This window comes from Dermacentor albipictus, chromosome 6 (genome assembly GCF_038994185.2).
Source record: "Dermacentor albipictus isolate Rhodes 1998 colony chromosome 6, USDA_Dalb.pri_finalv2, whole genome shotgun sequence".
In the NCBI taxonomy this organism is placed as follows: Eukaryota; Metazoa; Arthropoda; class Arachnida; order Ixodida; family Ixodidae; genus Dermacentor; species Dermacentor albipictus.
The window spans coordinates 34,256,831-34,277,058 of record NC_091826.1 but is presented as its reverse complement, the minus strand read 5'-3'; the positions used below and the strand labels follow the sequence as shown (position 1 = coordinate 34,277,058).

Sequence of the window (20,228 nt, the reverse complement as noted above, 5' to 3'; positions counted from 1 at the left end):
CTACCTAAACGAAAACAAGCTTCTAACAGATTGCCAACATGGATTTAGAGCCAATCGATCAACGTCTTCAACAGTGTTAGAATTAACCCAGAGTATAAACACAGCCCTACACAAAAACGAGATTGCCGTAGGATTATTTTTAGATTTAAAGAAAGCATTTGACACGGTCTGTCATTCCATACTTCTAAAAAAATTACGAACTTATGGTTTTAGCGAAATGACAATGGACCTCTTTTCAAGCTACCTAAATGGTCGAAAACAATATGTAAAATTTGGCTCCTTTGTTTCCCAGTATACTACTATAGTCACAGGAGTTCCGCAAGGATCAGTTTTGGGGCCCATACTGTTCTCGCTGTATATAAACGACCTCCCAACAATACTAAAGTCATCAAAATGTATCATGTACGCTGACGATACCACGCTATTATTTTCAGGTAAATCTCCTGGAATATTGCAGAACACTATAAACAGCGAGTTATCCAACATATCAACTTGGTTTGCTTGTAATAAATTAACACTTAACAGAGATAAGACTAAATACATAGTTTTCAACTCCCGTTATTCCAGGGGTGACACAATTGGCATGCAAATTCACCTTCTAGGTGGAACAATAGAACAGCTCGATCACATAAAATATTTAGGGGTATTATTGGACTGCAACTTGAACTGGAGACCACATATATCTAGTATATGCGCGAAATTAGCTTCGGCTTGCTATTTATTAATAAAATGCAGGGAATATCTTGACCTTAGCGTACTTAAAGTTGTTTACTTTTCCATATTTCACTGTCACATCACATACTGTTCTGAATCATGGTCAAGCACATATAAAACATACATAGATCCCGTTTTTCGGTTACAGAAATGGGCCTTGCGCATTATGACATACACAAGCCCACATGATAATACTGACATGCTGTTCTGTCGGCTCGGTATATTACCTTTATCTCTGGCATGCGAAATGAAAGTCGCCATTTTGATTAACAATATCTTACATGGGAATCACTCATTATCACCAAGCCTGTTTGTTACACCTAATCACAATACAAGGGGTGCAACGAATATAAATTTTAACCTACCAATCGCTCGTAACACGTATGGCGAACGACTACTTGAGTTTCATGGTGCTAAAATTTGGAATACAGTACCTCTTGAGATAAAAATGGCCAACAATTTCGTGTCTGCTGTTAAAAAGCTATACCTATCAAAAAGTACGTGATTTTTTGTCAGTCTGGTTCTCCACCTGTTTCATACTGTGCTGGATCTATACAGAAAGCCTAAACACTTCAACACAGACCTTTGCAAATGTGTCACTTCTATGTATAATATGCTATCTCGGTTTTTTCATTGTGTATATGCATGTATTCTCTTGACAGTTCTGATTTATTACCATTGATTGATATGCACTGTTTTTCTTGTGTAATGTTTTTGATTGTATGTATCCACCTAACTGTATTAGGTTGTATTATTAAAAAACTAGATAAGCGCATGACATTGTAGCTGCTACTACAAATTTGACTATGGGCCTACACTAGCCTTTGGCTACAGGCCCAACAGTTCCTTTGTACAAATTATTATCAATGAAAAATAAACTGAATTGAATTGAATTGAATTGAATTACGTCAACACGTCCATTTAGGCGTGGGTGGTTCAAATTGAGCAGCAGTGTGGCGGGACCTTGGTGGCAATTCTCTATGCAAAAACAAAAGTGATATAATCGCACTCGGTAAGCAATATTATGGATTTCTAGACGAATAATGTATTGATCTAGTTCGACTTAATATTTTCCTTTAGAATCCATTTAGATAAATGCATGCATGCCTTCTTCGTGAAAAAATTGTACAAGTGCTTCTCAAACTAGTTGCCAATTACAAGCGAATCGTGAACTTATACATGAACTTATAGATAACTCCTCGTGGTCGGCAGGCTGGTGTGTCTACATCTGTGTATGAATTAATGAATGAATCATCCAAATCAATGAATGAATTAATGAAGCTTTATTTACCACTGAAAAAAGATGTAAGGAGATGGCTTGACAATACTCAACCCCCTGTACATTTAAGCATCTCTCTCTCTCTCATGCAGTCTTTGTCCTTGGACACAACACAGTCACAGATGAACATCAACAGACCGCTGCTGATGCTTTTGGCGGTCAGTGTCGGTTGCGGTTGTGCCACAAGCACCAGCTACACCACAAATTTGTTAGCATTTTTAAAGCTGACTGGATGGAGCCTGTATGGTTTTTCCTTTAAGGACTGATGCTTCACTCAGGTGGATCTTCAGCTTGCCCTGTTACAAAACTTCATCAGATCCTGTTTGGTTAATAATTTGTGCAACACTTCGAGTTTTCGGAATTAATTGTGTCGGGCTGGATGCGCGGAGTTGCCACAATGGGGAATGCACCTAACACTTATATCAAAGGCCCGCACACTTGATACATGACGTCATGCGCGTAGAGCTTAAAAATAAGGCCAAAAATTTCAACAGAAGCGTTGCACTATTTTTCGTCTGCATTTCGTGACTCTAGAGTGACTTCCAAATGCGGTCAGACTTTTTTCTCTTTTTTTACGCTTGGACTCATGGAGAGAATACCTCTTGACGTAATATGCCATGTTTGGTTCTACAGAGTTGCTTATGTGCACCAATATATTGTCATGTGAAGTTTATTGGTGCAAAGAGACCATTGCGCGTTCGTGAATGTTGCATGAATGTTCTCTGTTCGGTATGCGAAGAACAGCGTATCCGCCCCGCGCTCGACATGCTCTACAACAGTCTTTATATGGAAAGCAGAATCCTTGGACTGTGGTTGCAGCCGACATCAGCCTAAGCTGCTTCAAAAACGGTGCTTTTTTTTAACATCGATACTGTATTGAATTGTTGAGAAGTCTCTTGCATTTGTGCATGGACAGGTTATTTTTTGTTCTCTCCATCTTCTTTATCCCCACAGTAGCACAGTAGTCAATCGAACATGTAATTCTGGTTATAACCCCTCTCTCTATGCGCAGTTATCTTTTATTCTCTCGTTCATCCATTCAATCGCGCGTCAACCATGCTGCTTACTTTGCCTCATCCACTTTCTCGCCCACCTGAGGTACTCGAAGATGTTGGCCATCCCCTCCTCCACAGTGCACAGTAGTCAACCGAAACAGGTGATTCTGGTTATAACCTCTCTCTCTATGCGCAGTTATCTTTTATTCTCTCGTTCATCCATTCATTCACGCGCCAACCATCCTGCTTACTTTGCCTCATCCACTTTCTCGCCCACCTGAGGAACTCGAAGGTGTCGTTGGCCGTGATCGGCTGCGGCACGCACTGGTCTGCCATGGAGCACGGGTAGTCCTGGCCCTCGCGCTCGCGGAAGAGCACATTCATGGGCACCACCCAGAGTCCCGGGTAGGTGTCCTCGGGACACGGGTACACCATGCAGCTGCGTCGGAAGCCGAAGTCCATGGTGTACGGGTAGACGGGGTTTTCAGCACGTCCCACGCGCTGGTGTACCAGGGTGCTGTCGTACCTGCAGGCGTATTGTGACAGTTTCGATATATCGCAAAAAAAAGAAGTGTGTTATAAACGGGTTCGACAGGGAATGCGCGCTTGGTTTATCCGATTGCGATATTAAAAGTACACCTTTTTCAACAACCGTTTCGAACGGGTCAAGCGAAATGGCGTAAGGATTCAGGTGTAACACTTTTTTACGAGGGTGTTGTGCTATCAGCAAGGGTGCTTCATATGTACTCTACACCATTTGCCTTACGGGGGTTGCTGAAAGGGCGTAAAGATTAAAGGCGTGTCGCAGTCTACCCCTTTTTAATGCCCTATAGGTGCAATATAGGTGCAAGCTGCCAAACTGTGCACCTTCCATGGCAATGGCAGTTATAATACCGGACGCTGTGGGCGCGTTCGCACCGCCGCCATTGTCGAGTGCTTCTCTACGGTGGCGTATGCTCGGCGCGCGCTCAGGGTTAGTGCGAGGGCCTCCAGGGACGGCGCGGAGTGCGTTTGGCAGCAGAGACAACCAATAGGGACGTTTAGCGTGTCCGGTATTCGGGCAAGCGCGGGCGGTTTTCCGGTTTAGCGGGGGCGTCAAGGTGAGCGGCCCGATCGGTGGCGCCAGCTGGTAGCGCAAAGCTCAACCACACAAACACAGAGCTAATTACTGTATTCTGCTTAGCTGCTGGGGTAAATTTTCGACAGTGGCGTAATCGCGTTCACAATTACGCCGCTGCCAAAAATTTGCACGAGTGGCGAAGCAGGATATGGCGAGTTAGGGCAGCTTTAGCTATGCGTTTGTCTGGTTGAGCTCTAGAACACCAGGCGGCTTCACCGCTCACGTTTACGCCCCGACCATCCGGTAATCCGCCCAAACCGCTCCCGCTTACCGGAATAGCGTACGAGCTAAAAGTCTCAAATCTAATGGCGCTTTTTCACTAGTCGATCTGGAACAGCATTTCTTTTTCTCTATTTTTGTTGTTGCTCCAAGGCGGCGAATCCACATTTCGCTGGTCTGCCTGGAAGCGGGTTCGCGCTCTCCACCGGTCGTGTCGGATCAGCTCGGTCCGCGTCGGCATCGGTTTCACTTGCACCGCTTCCGATGGAGGCGCAGATTCGGGCGGAAATAGGGCGAGAAGCGTAAGTGATCACTTCCGCTCGCTCGGTGACATTCGTTGCCGTGGAAACTCACACAGCGCGGAAGTCGGTTAGTGTGACGTGTTTGCGCAGACTTCCGGTGAGGACCAATCCACCGCGGCGTATTTTTCGCTCTCCCGCTGGCAGATTCGGATTGGTGAAATGCGAGCACTCGCTCCGCGATTATATTCTCGCCGGCCGCTCCAGATCGACCAATGAAGAACGTAAGTGAACGACGCATTGCAAACTCCGTTGACCGCGAGCACGGGCTATAGGTGGCAGCACCATCGGCGGGTTTCCTAGAGATATAAGAAGGAAGAAGAAGCATGTGCTTGCTGCGGTAAAGCTAGGGAAACTATGGAGCATGTTTTATTCGAATGTGAAGACGTCTGCCCAGCGGTCGATTTACGCACCACTGGCCTCCTTGAAGCCCTTGGGTTCAGCGAGAGCAGTGGAAAAGTAAACATATCCGCAATAGAGATTAGTAAGAGGCGATTGGAGGATTGGTGGCCGGAAGAAAAGTAGGGAAACGACAAAGAACGGAGACGTACAAAAGCACAGTTCGCAATAGGGGATCAGAAAATTTGGTTGTGGGGGTTCATAGCGTTTTTTTTTCTTGTTTAACTTAGGTAGGACATTAGGGAGTATAATAGCAAGAGCTTGGTGGCGCAACCCACCGCCCCGTTCCAAAGGGGACGCTCATGACATCCATCCATTGTGGGCATCGGTAGTCGAAGGCGCGCATTGAAATGTACTCGGCGGCACTTCGCTGTGGGCGATCTGGGCCGATTGTCTGGCCAGGAAAACGCACTGAATGCAGCGAAGTGATAATTATATTGTTCTCCAATGCCACAAACGCAGTTTCTATTCCAGTACGTCGACGGTGCTTGTGTTCTGTGCATTCTGTTCACGTTGTTGCACAACTCAACTTTCTGCTATTCTCGCACTGGTTCTACAAATGCAGGTATTCCTGTACAGTGAAGTTGTAGTGGCTAGTTATTTTGACTCTACTTCACCACCTGTGTACGCTACTTGACTACATTTGACCTCTTTTTCGATGATGTGTCAAATACAAGACATTTACTAAGTGTATAGTTGAAGGACACGCAGCTATGAGTGACTGCATTGTGGCAGGATCGCCACGTGGCTTCACACGCATTTTTTTTTAATGGTAGCTGTAATATCTGCCAGGGCACTGGAGACCGTGTGTCCTTTGGCTACATCATTGCACCAAAAGAAAGCTACAGCAGCATCGCAGTGATGTAGCCAAAGGACACACGGTCTCCAGTGCCCTGGCAGAGCACCACGAAAAGACTGGACACAGTATTAACTGGAATTCGGCTTCTATCATCGAAAGAGAGAAAAAATTATCATCCCGATTGCGCCTTGAATCACTCCGCATACAATCTACTACTAACAAGATAAACCGGACACGGGGACCCCTCCCTGAGTTGTACGCAAGCGCATTACGTCTTCCGGCGCATATATAATAAAGACCACCATGCATTCGCTCATTGTGAACAAGGCACCCATATTGGGCGCCGAAACGTCAATCCGTGTTTTGAAAATTTTTTCAGTTGGCGAGTGTACGTTTATTCAGCCTTCCAATATATATATATATATATATATATATATATATATATATATATATATATATATATATATATTGTTACAAGCACGGGGAAAAGGGGTTTATTTAGGCGTGCGAGAGCAGAAACGGCAGGATATACGAACAACAGGAATGGCCGCTGCACAGTCTTCGTTCTCCTGTTCCCTTCTCTTCTAGATCCCCGCGTCCCTTTTACGCGCTTGGACGTAACATACCTCTCCTCGCAGACAAAGCCCACTGGGCGAGTCAGCTGGCTTGTCGCGGCGTGCACGATTTCAACCGTGCGACATGCGCGACTTGTGTCCTAGCAAAACGTCTACCAGTGTTCGTGAGTCGCGCGAGAGTATATAGTTCACTTCGCTGACTTTGTCGATGACAATATACGGTCCATCGTAGTTTGCCAGCAGCTTTTAGCACAAACCGCGCTTCCTTGTGGGAGTCCAAAGCCAAACGAGATCACCAGGGTGATACGTAACAGGACGATGTCGTGCGTCGTAGCGGGCTTTGGAGTTTTCTTGTGATGCCAAAGTCCGCAGACGCGCAAGTCGCCGAGCCTCCTCAGCGAGGCATAGCGTATCGGCGACCGTAGGATTGTCGTGGTGGTAAAAAGGGAGGACAGTGTCGAGCGTATACCGGGGCGGCCGAGCATATAGAAGGAAAACGGGGCTGTAGCCGGTTGTCTCGTGCTTGGCGGTGTTGTAGGCGTAAGCAATAAACGGTAGAACTTCATCCCAATTCTTGTGATCGGCCGCAACATACATGGAAAGCATATCTGTGATTGTTCGATTAGAGCGCTCGGTGAGGCCGTTCGTTTGCGGATGATACGGCGTCGAGTGCCTGAGGTGCGAGTTACATAAACCCACAAGCTCTTCCACGATATCCGCCGTGAATTGGCGCCCCCGGTCGCTTATGATAACACCAGGCGGTTCATGTCGCAGAACAATAGCGTGAAGTAAGAAGACCGATAATTCGGTGGCGGTGGCTGATATATAGTGTAGCCGCCGTCTCGCAATAGCGCGTGACATAGTCGGCGCAGGCAATTATTCAGCGGTTCCCCTTAGATAACGTTGGAAAAGGGCCTAACAGATCAATTCCAACTTGCCGAAATGGTGAGCTGGGAGGCGGCACAGGTTGAAGGAGACCAGATGGGGCAGTGGTTGGGCGTTTCCGACGTTGGCACTGTATGCAGCTGGCGACATACAACTCAACCGAATGTCGCATCCGGGGCCAGTAAAAGCGTTCCTGAATGCGATAAAGGGTGCGCACAGTGCCTAAGTGACCGGAGGTAGGGTCATCGTGCATAGCCTGAAGGACTGCTGGCCGGAGACGCTCCGACACCACTAGAAGGAAGCGTGCACCCGTCCTTGAGTAGTTCCTTTTGTACAGGAGCCCGTCACATAGACAGTAGCTGCTTGTTGCATTTGAATGGGCAGAAGTGAAGAGTGGCTCCAATTTGGTGCCTGTCCGTTGTTCTGCTTTGAACGCATCGATATCTGGAAAAGCGGATGTCACAGAAGCGACGAGATGATCAAAATCGTCTGCGTCGCAGTCTGTCGTGGTAAGCGGCATACGGGAAAGGCAGTCTGCGTCAGCGTGTTTTCGGCCACTCTTGTAGGCAACAGTGAAGTTATATTCCTGCAACCTCAAAGCCCAGCGCGCAAGGCGACCACAAGGGTCGCGAAGGTTCACGAGCCAGCACAGGGAATGGTGGTCTGTGACGACTAGGAATGGGCGTCCGTACAAGTACGAGCGAAATCGCTGAACTGCAAAGATTACAGCGAGGCATTCTTGCTCTGTCACCGTGTAATTTCGTTCAGGTTTGCTTAATGAGCGGCTTGCATAAGCAATCACGTGCTGACGGTCATCATAACGTTGGACCAAGACGGCACCCAGACCGAAGCCACTAGCATCTGTGTGGATTTCTGTCGGCGCAGTGGGATTGAAGTGGCGAAGGATAGGTCGGGAGGTCAGCCGGAACTTCAACTCACGAAATGCAGACTCGCACTCGGGTGTCAACTCAAGCCGTGCGTCTTTATGTAGCGGATTTGTCAGAGGATAAGCGACGTCAGCAAAACCAGGAATAAATCGGCGAAAGTAAGAGCAAAGACCCAGAAAACTACGAAGTTGCTTCACTGACTGCAGTGCACTGAATGCCTCAACAGCTGCAGTCTTGAGGGGATCAGGCCGGATACCGTCTTTGTCAACAAGATGACCCAGCACAAGGGTTTGACGGTCACCAAAGTTACATTTCTTGGAGTTCAGAACCAGGCCGGCGTTTTTGATGCAGTCGAGGACAACATCCAGGCGCGTATTGTTCTCATTGAATGTGCGCCCGAATATAACAACGTCGTCAAGATAGCACATACAAATGTTCCATTTTAACCCACGCAAAATGGTGTCCATGAACCTTTCAAAGATTGCTGGAACGTTGCACAACCCAAATGGCATCACATTGAATTCGAATAATCCATCCGGGGTTATGAAGGCTGTTTTCTCCTTGTCTGCCGGGTGTATCGGGATTTGCCAATATCCTGTGAGCGCAGGTCCACTGAAGAAAAATAAGAGGCCGAATGAAGGCAATCAATTGCATCATCAAAGCGGGGTAGCGGATAGACATCCTTCTTAGTCACGGCGTTTAATCTTCGATAATCGACGCAAAATCTCCAGTTACCGTCTTTCTTTCTGACGAGTATGACCGGAAAGACTCGAGGACTCTTGTATTATCCCATTTTTCATCATGTCACTCACTTGTTCCCCGATTATCTTGCGCTCGTTAGGCGACACGCGATAAGGCTTTTGCCTGTTCGGGCGCGCAGATACCGTATCGATAGTATGGCGCGTTCGTGACTCGGGAATCGAGAACGCTTTGTCCGGCTGCGCAACGTCAAACACCGACAGATGCTTATGGTATCTTCGACTGGTCGCCTGTATGCCCCGAAGCAGAGTCGGGTAGATCGGTCGTTTCCCGAGCTCGAAGGTAGGGGACAAGCGCGCAAGCCGAACGTGCGACTCGCTCTCGGAGGAGGAAATTGCTGATGCGAAACCACGTGACTACTGCCAACGTCCGATGTTTCGCCTATCCAAAGCTCCCGGCGCTGCCGGAAAAACCGGCGGACGTGCCGGCGGGACGAACGTTCGTCGAGACGCCAGCATGCAGTGGCCTAGGTTGCCAAGGTTACGGTGGGCCGTCGCCAACAGCAGCGACGCGGCGCTGCAATGACGTTTCAATCTCGATGACTGCTCCGACGACAGGGCTCGGAGCGCCTCAGAGCGCTCCAAGATGGAGGAGAGCAATCGAGAAGAACCAGCCGAACGCAGGGCGCGCACCCTCTTTCAACCAGCCGAAGACAACGCCGCTTGCGAGAGCGCTCCAGAGTGCTCAGAAACGACCAGCCGAAGATAGCATTAGAAAGCGTATCCACCAAGGTACGGCGCTCCCTTGTGCTGAGCGACTTGTTTATCATAGGCAGAAGCTTTTTGTCTGAGTCGTGGCGAAGGTCAGCAGGTTCACACGGCGGGTCTGTTAGTACGGCTACGGACGAAGACGTGTATTCTGTAAAGTAGGCGAGTTTCAAGCCGTCTGGAAGCAGGACGGGTTCTGCCGAGCAGTCGGCCGTCCACAAGCCAGCACGCCCGTTGCCGGTGGACACCACGCAATGAGGGACAAAAACGTTCTTCTTGACACAATTTAGATGCATTGGCTCTACGGAGGCATCGAAACTGTCTGGAACTTCATCGCGAGATACAACCGGCACGCACACAGAGGTGGACGCAGGCGCGACAGTATCTGCAGACACACAAAGTTCACCTTGACTGCGAGTCTCCTCTAAGAGCCCGGACGAAACATGGCCGTCGACGCAAACTTCCCCCGTGCGACAATCAACGGTCGCACCACACTGCCGCAAAAAGTCGATGCCCAAAATCACTTCGTGCGTCGATCGGGGAACAACTACAAACTCCGTCGCGAAAACTCCACCAGCCAGGGACACTTCAGCAGTGCACACACAAACAGGGCGCAACGACTCGCCGCTCACTCCACAAAACGTTGCAGCCTGGTCCCACGGAAATACAACTTTGCGCCCCAACCGACCTACAAAACCCAGACTCATTACGGATACAGTTGCCCCGGTATCCACTAAAGCCATTGTAGAAACGCCATCAACAAGTGCATGCACATTGTTCTTAATCATAGCAACTGCTGGGGGCATTTCTGTCGATAGCACGTGTCGAGCGACCTCGCCCCCATCGGCCGCGCTAGCTAGTTTTCCGGTTGTGAAGGCGAGGCGGAGCGGCGCACTGGCGATGGCGATTGACGTAAACGCGGTGCACGAGAAGTTGGCGGTGGCGTCAAACTCCTGTCAGATGCCGGCGAGCGGCTCCGGAAGCTTCTCTGCCAGTAATCGTCGCCAGGAGGGACGCCGGCTGACGAAGAGGTGGTGTACGGCTGTTGAGTTGTCCTCGTAGGAGGTGTGGTCCTTGCTGAAGACCCCGATCGACGATTCCACGTCGTTGGGCGGCGATTGCAAAATCTCGCAATGTGGCCCGCGACACCGCATTGGAAACACATCGGCAGATGCCGCAAATTTCGGTGTTCTTCCATGTAGTCACGCATGTTGCTGTCGACTGCATAGCCACCGGGTGGGTCACATTCATCATGGCTAGGCATCGGCCGCCGGGAGGCGTGCGTGCGGCGAGGGCGTTGGTCGTAGTCATGATCTTGATAGCTTATGGTCCCTCTCGTTTGTGGGGTAGACCTATACTCGACGGTCGCTGAGTGAACCGTGGGTTGCCATGCGGTCGAAACGGCCGTGTTTCTCATCTCGTGTGGTGAGTACGCACCAGCGATGCCGGGTGTGCAACGGTACATCTCTTCCCGATGGAGCAACTCTTCGCGAACAATCTGCCGTATTGTTGATGGAAGGTCGACACAGGAACTCGGGTCTACACTTGCCACCGTTGTGACATTAGCCAGGCGACCAAACTTCGGCATTATCCGTCGCATCTTCAGCGTCTCAAAGGTCCTGCAGTGGCGAATGACGTCAGACACGGAATCCAAGCTTTCTTTGCCGATCAGAAAATTGTAGACGTCGTCGGCTATTCCTTTGAACAAATGTCCAACTTTGTCATCTTCAGACATTTGAGAGTTGACTATTTTACACAGTTTCAGCACTTCTTCGATATAAGTCGTACAGGTCTCGCCGGGAATCTGAGCTCTTTGCGAAAGCGTCTGTTCAGCGCGTTTCCTTTTTTGCGCTAGAGTCTCCAAAACACGCTCTGAGCTCCTCTACGAAAAGCTCCCATGAAGTGAGCGTGTCTTCGTGATTCTCATACCAGACGAGCGCTGTGTCGGTGAGAGAAAACACAACATTGGACAACTGTGCGGTCGAGTTCCAACCGTTAGATCGGCTCACCCTTCGGTAGTTCGTGAGCCACTCGTCGACATCTTCTCCGGCTTTTCCTCCGAAAGTGAGAGGCACCCGGTAGTATCGCCACGGAACGCCAGGTGCTGGCCTTGAAGCCGCGTCAGAATCTTCGGGAATCTGGCAGGCGTATTCAGTCATGTCAGGTGAGGGTGGCGGAAGTCCGGCAAATCGACGGCTTCGGCGAAGTTGTAGCAGGGTAGGCTCCGTGGTTACGAGGTGTACCCCGCACCTCCAACAATTTGTTACAAGCACGGGGAAAAGGGGTTTATTTAGGCGTGCGACAGCAGAAACGGCAGGCTATACGAACAGGAATGGCCGCTGCACAGTATTCGTTCTCCTCTTCCCTTCTCTTCTTGATCCCCGCGTCCCTTTTACGCGCTTGGACGTAACTATATATATATATATATATATATATATATATATATATATATATATATATATATATATATATATATATATATATATATATATATATATATATATATATATATATATAGGGTGCTGGGAGGTTTGGCAGTATTTTGCTCTCTTGAATTTCGAGATTGGAGGACCTTCATTTAACACACAAAACTGAAAACTAAGTAACGTAATGTCAGTACTGTTCAAATTTTGTCTGTTTATTCGTGCACCCTTTCTATATGTTCGAATAAGAACGCAAGACACCGTATATGCACTTTTCTGCTTAACAATTTCTAAGCTTACCGGAAGTGTTGCGCCTGCATGCGGAAGAGCTGGTCTCCTCCGGTGTAGAGGAATGGGCCCCTGACACCGGCCACGTCCGACGCTGGCACATTCGCAAACGTCTCCATCATGGCCTTTTGATCCAGCATCTCCCGTGCCCACTGGGTGCTGTTGATGGTGTTCCAGTAGGCCCAGTCGGTTCGGCGGCTGCGCGACGCGACAAAAAAAAGTGCGCAGGCTGAGAGAGAGAGAGAGCGAGAGCTTGCAAAAAAGTTATGCTTGAGCAACAGTCTGTGGAAGACAGTGTTTTGTGAAGAAATGCCGACAAGGGAATACGCTGTTCCAAGAGTAACCGGCCCACAATAGACTACTGTCGCATACTGAGAAACTCTTCCGAATGTCTTGTTGGACACGCCAATTGCCAATTGCTATATTCTGCTTAGCTGCTGGTGTAAATTTTGTACAGCGGCGTAATCCTGTGGACAGTTATGCCACTGCCAAAAATTTTGCACCAGCTGCGAAGCAGAATATAGTAGCCTTACTGCAATTTTAGCTCTGCGTTTCTCTGGTTGAGCTCTACGCCACCAAGGCGGCTGCACCGCTCCGGCCGCACACGTTGCTCCCGCCCATCCGGCAATCCGCCCAAAACCACCCCCGTTTGCCGGAATACCGGACACACTAAAGGTTTCCAATGGTTTCACGCGGATGAATAAGGCCCTGAAGAGTGATAACGGCTTATAAAATGATCGGAACGGTCATCGGCGCACCTCGGGCCTCCACCTGCAGTACTTTGCTTGCGTCATCAATGCTACTTGCGCCGCCGTCGGCACCAGTTCGTGTCGCCACTGAGCTGTGTTAGTAATGGCCTTATCAAGTTACATAACACTGGTGATGACACCGTGCTGCGCGGAGATGAGCTAGTGGCACAATGCTTACGCATAGTCTAACTCCCAGGGGAGTTTCTGCGAGATTCTTTTTTGTACCTGGACGTTTAATATGCGTCGTGTATGGCGCCAGCGCATTGCTATTGTTTCTGCTGGAAGAGAGATAGTGATGTCGATAAGGAAAGGAAGCTTGAGCGCAGCGATGACGTGGCTCGTGGTGCGAGAAACCCTCCATGCCCCACGATTATCCTAGCTTTTGTAGATCGAAGAGCCTCGCACACCACGACCAACTTCTTATCACATCCCTTTATCCCCTTATCCAAACTGAAAAATTTTGTCCCCTCCAGCGCTTGTCTACGTCGTCCTTTTTTGTCCTCCGTCTATGTATGCGCTGTAAGTGACGCTTGATCTTATTTCGAAGTAGCCTAGGCGGCTTGTTTCGAAAAACCTATTTTCTCATAGCGACAGCTGGGTGAGCACATTGTGCGCCCAGGCATAACGTCTCCCTAGTCCCACCAAGTACCTACAAGGATCTAGGGCGCTCGCCGTGGAGCTTTGGGGAAAAAGTACCTAGAAACGTGGTACACGCGAGCGGCGCATGGTGGCGCAGCGGTCGAGCGCTGGGCTTGGGCGTAAATAGAAACACGCGTCCCGGCGAAGCAGCTGTTAAACCCTTGCCTAATCGCGTGGCACACAGCGGCGAGGCTCGAGCGAGCGCAGCTGCGCCTCCTCTCCGCAGCGGATCACGTGACGTGACGTCACACCTTCACGCTTGCGCCATGGTTGCGCGCCGGCGGCTGAAGGCCAAACGCTCGCCGAGATCGACCTTGGGAGTTGCACCTCGAGGAATAGAGCTTTCGCTCTAAAATCCGGAGGCCAACTCAGCACGTCCTAATTGAATGCAAAGGGACTCGCCCAGTGAGACCTGTAGCTAACGTACACATTCGAGAAGCGCTTCGATTTAAAGTGCACGGGAGGCGGCCGGTCAGCAGTCGGAGATGAGCAAGATACGTTTATAGTACTGGCGGAAGAAAAGCAGGGAAGATATTGATAGAACCGGAGTCATTGCAGCCGTAGGTAATGGTATAGTATAGTGATGCAGATTTTAGATGCTAAAGCTAGCATCAAGATCAGATAGGCAGAAGGCTAGTTAGCGATAGGTGTAATAAAACCTGGTTAAACCAAGCAAGCTAGGGGACTATTTGTCCCTTCCCCGTTTCGCAAGGGATGCCAATCATCATCATCATCGTCGATTTCGACACCACGTGTAGTTACGGAGCATCGAGATGATGCCAACCGAGAGAGCGCGCTATAGACATCTCGGATTCCCCCCCTGCACCCCCCTCCCATCTCCGGCATTTACGGGGATTGGAACAGAAACGCAGTGCCATGTCCTGCGTCGTTTGAGGCATAGAGTTTCTCACTATATTACCGAGAGGGAAACCTGGCGCTGCTGCTCTGTAGCATGCATGGGAATGCCGGTATATTGTGACTTCGGATTGGCATTGTTCTAGAAGAGCCAGGCAAGCACCGTTCCGTCTGTCGCAATGATTAATTTTCTACTAAAACAGCACTAAGAAGCTGTTTTAGCTTTTTTATTACAGAAAAACATGTTTTTGTTCAACTATGAGAGCTTGTTATTTCATGTACAATTATATGAAACGTAAAAAGTATCAGCGGACCGCTAAAATTGGAGGACAGACGACAAGATTCGTGCTCGCTTTGGAACAGTCTGTCGTCTGTTCTTGCTTTTCTTCGCTTGGTTATGCATTGTAGGTGAGTAAACTTCACTGGAAGATGTAATATGCGTGAATGGAAACATTTCACGAATATTTTACTCTTAAGAACGCGTTCTTTGTGTAGCCACATCCACGTTTTAGACGAAGCCTCTTGCAACACCAGCCAACACAAGCCTCGCATACACACATACCGTCATACCAATCTAGTAACGTTGGTCATACCCATGACGGCACAGCGCCCCTTAGGAAAGTCCCATAGACGGTGGCGCCAGATTTCCCCCTAGGTGTTATGGTGAGAAACTCTATGGTTTGAGGACTGCGAAACATGCGCACGTGACCTCTGCCCGCCCAGTCACCTGATCGAGTGCACGGCGATCTCGTTGCCCCAGGAGTGGAGCTCGTTGACCGCCGTGTAGTCCGTGTACTCGTGCGACACGAAGAAAGTGGCCGCGATTCCGCAGCCGTTCGCCTTGTTCTTCCTGGCGGAACCCTGGAGCAGCTCGCGGTAGAAGGCCATGTTGGTCACCGTCACGGCGTCGTCGAACGTCAGCGTCACGAACTGCGGCACCTGGTCGGGTCGCAGGCCTGCGGGGGGCTTGTCGGTGGCGCATGCGCAGTGAGGGCGCGAGCAGACGGCCTCGTTGCAGCCGGCGGCCAGATCCAGCGCTATGAGGTGAAAATGCGGTGGAGACACGATTTTAGTAGTTCTTTTTAGCAGGCTTTATGAGGCCCTGATTGCCGTCTACGTCAACCCCCTTCTCCTATCCTTTTCAATCTCTGAGATTGGCCCGCTTTATTGGGCGAGAATACGGGCGGAGTAGACTCGCCACACCACGGTGAGATCTAGCACAGACAGGTTTAATTCTGAAGAAAGGGAACTACGCGTCTGAAGGCGCATATTTGTGCAGCACGATGTTCGCAGTATATATATATATATATATATATATATATATATGCAGGCTGGCAGTAATTTCTTTTCGCATTTGCACTATATTTTCGCTCCTTATTTTAGATTCAGCTGAAAGATCAGGTATAGAGGTTGCAAGCATCTGCTCCTAACACGCCTTGGTTTCTTCCCAAATCATCATTAAAGCGAAATTTTGTTTGGGGAGGAGGGGAGAGTTTGGCATGGTTGTGTTTCTCTTCGAGTAGATGACGTAGGGGTCAGGTGACAGACTCCGTTCTTCGCGGAATTACGCAACGAAATCAAAAACAACTGTAACAAAATCTCGTTACTGCATCAACCATCCACCTTCAGCCACGTAATTGGTAGGAATTTTTCGGTCTGTGCTCACCCCAAAAACAGGCGTTAAGCGGCAGCTGGAAAAGGGGGTTTGTATTTGAGTTTCTGTGTAACAGAATTATGTTTTATTGTATATTCGAACTGCCATACCACGCTATCATGTCTCTAGGTTGCGTTTGAGTCGTAGTTTAGGAATTTCCTGACGCATTTTACTTAGAGAAATTCAAAGAGCTCATCAACGAACTTGCACCAGGCGGTGGGCCAACAAGAATGAAGGCTTACGCTGCACCTCCGCACACGTGCGGGCGCGCGTGATGAACGTGTGCACACAATGTATGTGTCCTTGATGCGTGGCCGCTCTGCCCTTTGCATCTGTCGCACAACGTGTGCTACGACCGTAGTCGACATTATGGCGCACACTGGATGGATGTTACGAGCGTCCCCTCTGGAACGGGGCGGTGGGTTGCGCCACCAAACTCTCGCTATTATACTGCCTAATGTCCTACCTAGGTTAATAAACAAAATAGAAACACTATGAACTCCCACAATCTAATTTTCTGAACCCCTTATTGCGAACTTTGCTTTTGTACACTGTCCAAAAACAGTACCGCCACCTAGCGGCCGCCGCCACACAGACAGACCTCAAACGGCATCTGGAAAAAAGTAGGCTTTGGCTCTAAGTTTCCGCGTGACATAATCATATGTCATCTCGTATATTCGTATTTCAATGCGAAGCTATCACGTCCGAAGCTCGTGTGCAAGTCGCACTTTGCGCATTTTTACAGCGAAGCTGTTAGCCTCTGGTTGGTCGTCATTTTTCGTGTCCCCGTCCGTCAGCAAAAAAAAAAAAAAGTGGGCCGATCCCGTCGGCAGTGCAGGGCCAGGAGCAGCGTCGATCGTACCCCGTAAGGCGGAGGCTTCAAGCAGCCACCAAAGTGAAGCGAACAGGGCGTATATTCTTTGGAATCACGCGTACAGCATGCAAAAATAGCACGCGTTTCGATAAAGAACAATGACGAAGCAATCGTCCGAACCGCACAGTTGATGATAAGGCGCTCTTGATAACAATGCGAAGCACGTAGCGCTCCGCGCACACGTTTCCCGGTAAAGATTACCGTTGCTCAAGCTGCCGCCCCGGCGGGAGCTTGCGACGTGGGGAGCGACTTCTCTACCCTCACTTTCGTATATACAAGAACCAGCCTTGCAACTGTTTCAATGTTGTTTTGGCGTGCTGTCAAAATTACCATTACTCCCATTACTAATTACTCTAAATTACCATTACTACCATTACTCTAAAGCAATAAGGCATTGCATACCCTCCTCGGCAGTTGTATAGTGGCGGTTTTCGACAGCTTCGCTGGACATCCACATTGGCAGGGCCGAGAGGCGGGAGCCTCCGAGATCCCCACGGTGAAGCGACCATAGAGTTTCTCACTATATTACCTAGAGGGAAATTTGGCGCTGCTGCGCTGTGGTATGCATGGGAATGCCGGTATGTTGTGGATTCGGATTGGCATCGGTCTCTTAGAGACAGGACACCTTGAAGACGCGCTTGGCAAGTACCGTTCCGTCTGTCAGAATGATTCATTTTCTACTAGAACAGCACGTGAAAAAAAAGTTTTATCTTTATTATCACGTGAAAACATGTTTTGTTTGACTATGAGAACTTGTTATTGTGTGTACGACTACATGTTACATAAGAAGTATCAGCGGGCCGCTAAAGTTGGAGGACAGACGACAAGGTTCGCGCTCGCTTTGAAACAAGTGGTCGTCTGTTCTTGCTTTTCTTCGCATCGTGGGTGAGTAAAGATGTAATATGCGTGAATGGAAACATTTTATGAAGATTTTACTTTGAAAACGCGTTGTTTGCGTAGCCATATTCACGTTTTAGACGAAGCCTCTTACAACACCAGCCAATACGAGCCTCGCAGACACGTATACCGTCATTCCCATGACGGCACGGTGCTCCCTTTAAAAACTCCCATAGACGGTGGCGCCAGATTACCCTCTAGGTGTTATAGTGAGAAACTCTATGGAAGCGACCAAGGATGCGTCACAGCGGAGATCTCGGAGGCCCCCGTGCCTGCTTGTGTCTAATATATAGACAGCAATATATTATCATTTTGTCCCTCAAGTCACGATATTTTTGGAGAAGAGACCGCCCTCGCTTGACATCGGGGCACGTTCTCGCACACATTCGTCATTTGTACAGTCGGCCACAAAAGTTCACAAGTGAATTCCCCTGACGCGCGGCCACATAACCTCGAACCTCGAAGTCTGTAGCAGTTTTTGCTGCCTTAATAGAGTACAAAGGGACATTTGTCGTGGAACACACGTCTATCAAACTTTTGTCCCGTAAACGTATGCAGCCTCCGAGGTTACATTTCAAACCTGCAACCATTAATTTCTACTAACGAAGCTGGTGGAAAAGTTGAGAGTCAATACCTGCTGTGGTATTACTGATTGCGCTCGCTGTAGACGTACTGGGAGTGGTCAGAGGTACCGTTGCTGTGCTTCCTTGCGTGGAGACGGCTCCTGGAGTGGTTACGGACCCCATTAACTGCTACGTACTAACAAAGCCGGTGGAAAAGTCGAGAGTCAATACCTGCTGTGGCATTACTTGTAGAGGCACTGGGAGTGGTCCGAGATACCGTTGCTGTGCTTCCTTGCGTGGAGACTGCTCCTGTAGTGGCTGCAGTGGTTACGGACCCCATTAACTGCTACGTACTAACAAAGCCGGTGGAAAAGTTGAGAGTCAATACCTGCTGTGGCATTACTTGTAGAGGCACTGGGAGTGGTCCGAGATACCGTTGCTGTGCTTCCATGCGTGGAGACTGCTACTGTAGTGACTGCAGTGGTTACGGACCCTATGAAAGGGGTTGGGACACCAAATGTTGAGGCTATAAAAAGCATGTTGTTGGCTGCTTCCGTATGCAAGGACACCCAGAACGAGGTATTGGACGCTGCAAACATTTCAAAATAATTGCAATTCAGCTCCAAAAAGTCAATAATAACTCCTCCTCGTAGTCGAGACCCATCGCTAGCGCGGCAGTTAATACGTCACAGAGGAGGAACGAAAATATTGACGTCATAGCACACTAGCACAAAAACGTGACGTATGATGAGTATAGCGATGAAATGCCGATTACGGAGCCTGCTGAGCCGCGCGACCGAGCATAGCCTCCACTATGACCGAGCTACAGGCATATAGAAATCCTTTCTTAATGTAAAGAAAGGATAAGGCGTGCAGACACGGACACAAGAGGAGAGTAGTGGACAACACGAACGCCGCACGGCGGCCCGCGAACGGAAAACTGCGTGCGGAGAGTTGCCGCACGTTTGAGTGTAAGACTAGCCGGCCTACTCCGAAAGGGACCAGGATATGCGGCGTTCGTGTTGTCCGCTTCTCTCCTCGCGTAGTCGCATAGTTCGGCAGCTCGGAGCGGTCTCTCGTTCGCCTGGCCTTTCTCAATGTGAGAGCCTGTCCACGTTACCGGCACGGAAACTCGCCGCACGCCGTTTGCCGTTCGTAGGCCCCCGTGCAACGGCGGTTTTGCTCGTGAACGGCGAGATTTCCTTGCCGTAGAGAGGACAGGCTCGGGACCCATTTGTGCGGCAGCCGTACGGCGAAGCGGCCAATCAGCGACCGAGGAGTGGTCACTCTGGCACTGACGGCAGCTTCACCGCCTCTGATCGTTCGGCGCCGCCGATATCGTCGCTAGGCCTTTTCCGGTTCACTTAAAAGCTAAAGCTTACGGCGCTTCGGAATGGATCACCGACTCTCACAAGCCGCAATATTTTCTTACCGTTGCTGTCGCTCTTCGCCATAATTATAATAATCGCGACATGCACTTCGAATCACCAGTTGTTGACCTCTGCTGGCAGAGCACGCGTATGCGCGAGCAGACGACGCACCATAGTTTTACGTCATTATTTTTTGTGGCCCACGTGACCAAGTCATGTTGCGTTTCCTCCTCTGTGACGTCATAGCATCCCCCAGAGCCCAGAAACCGAAATCGGTCG

The 20,228-nt window shown here is 49.3% G+C and overlaps 1 protein-coding gene across 1 annotated transcript in view; it reads right to left on the bottom strand.

The window, feature by feature from the left end:
* LOC139060965 (chitin deacetylase 8-like) overlaps nt 1-20,228 on the bottom strand; it is a 30,006-nt gene that overhangs the window by 5,983 nt on the left and 3,795 nt on the right. Inside the window, exons 4-9 of the mRNA XM_070540322.1 lie at nt 18,968-19,072; nt 18,811-18,897; nt 18,651-18,740; nt 15,319-15,628; nt 12,361-12,546; nt 3,266-3,514 (exon numbers count right to left, since the gene is read on the bottom strand). Of these exons, the coding sequence (XP_070396423.1) occupies nt 3,266-3,514; nt 12,361-12,546; nt 15,319-15,628; nt 18,651-18,740; nt 18,811-18,897; nt 18,968-19,072 (1,027 nt within the window). The remainder of the gene's footprint in view (nt 1-3,265; nt 3,515-12,360; nt 12,547-15,318; nt 15,629-18,650; nt 18,741-18,810; nt 18,898-18,967; nt 19,073-20,228) is intronic.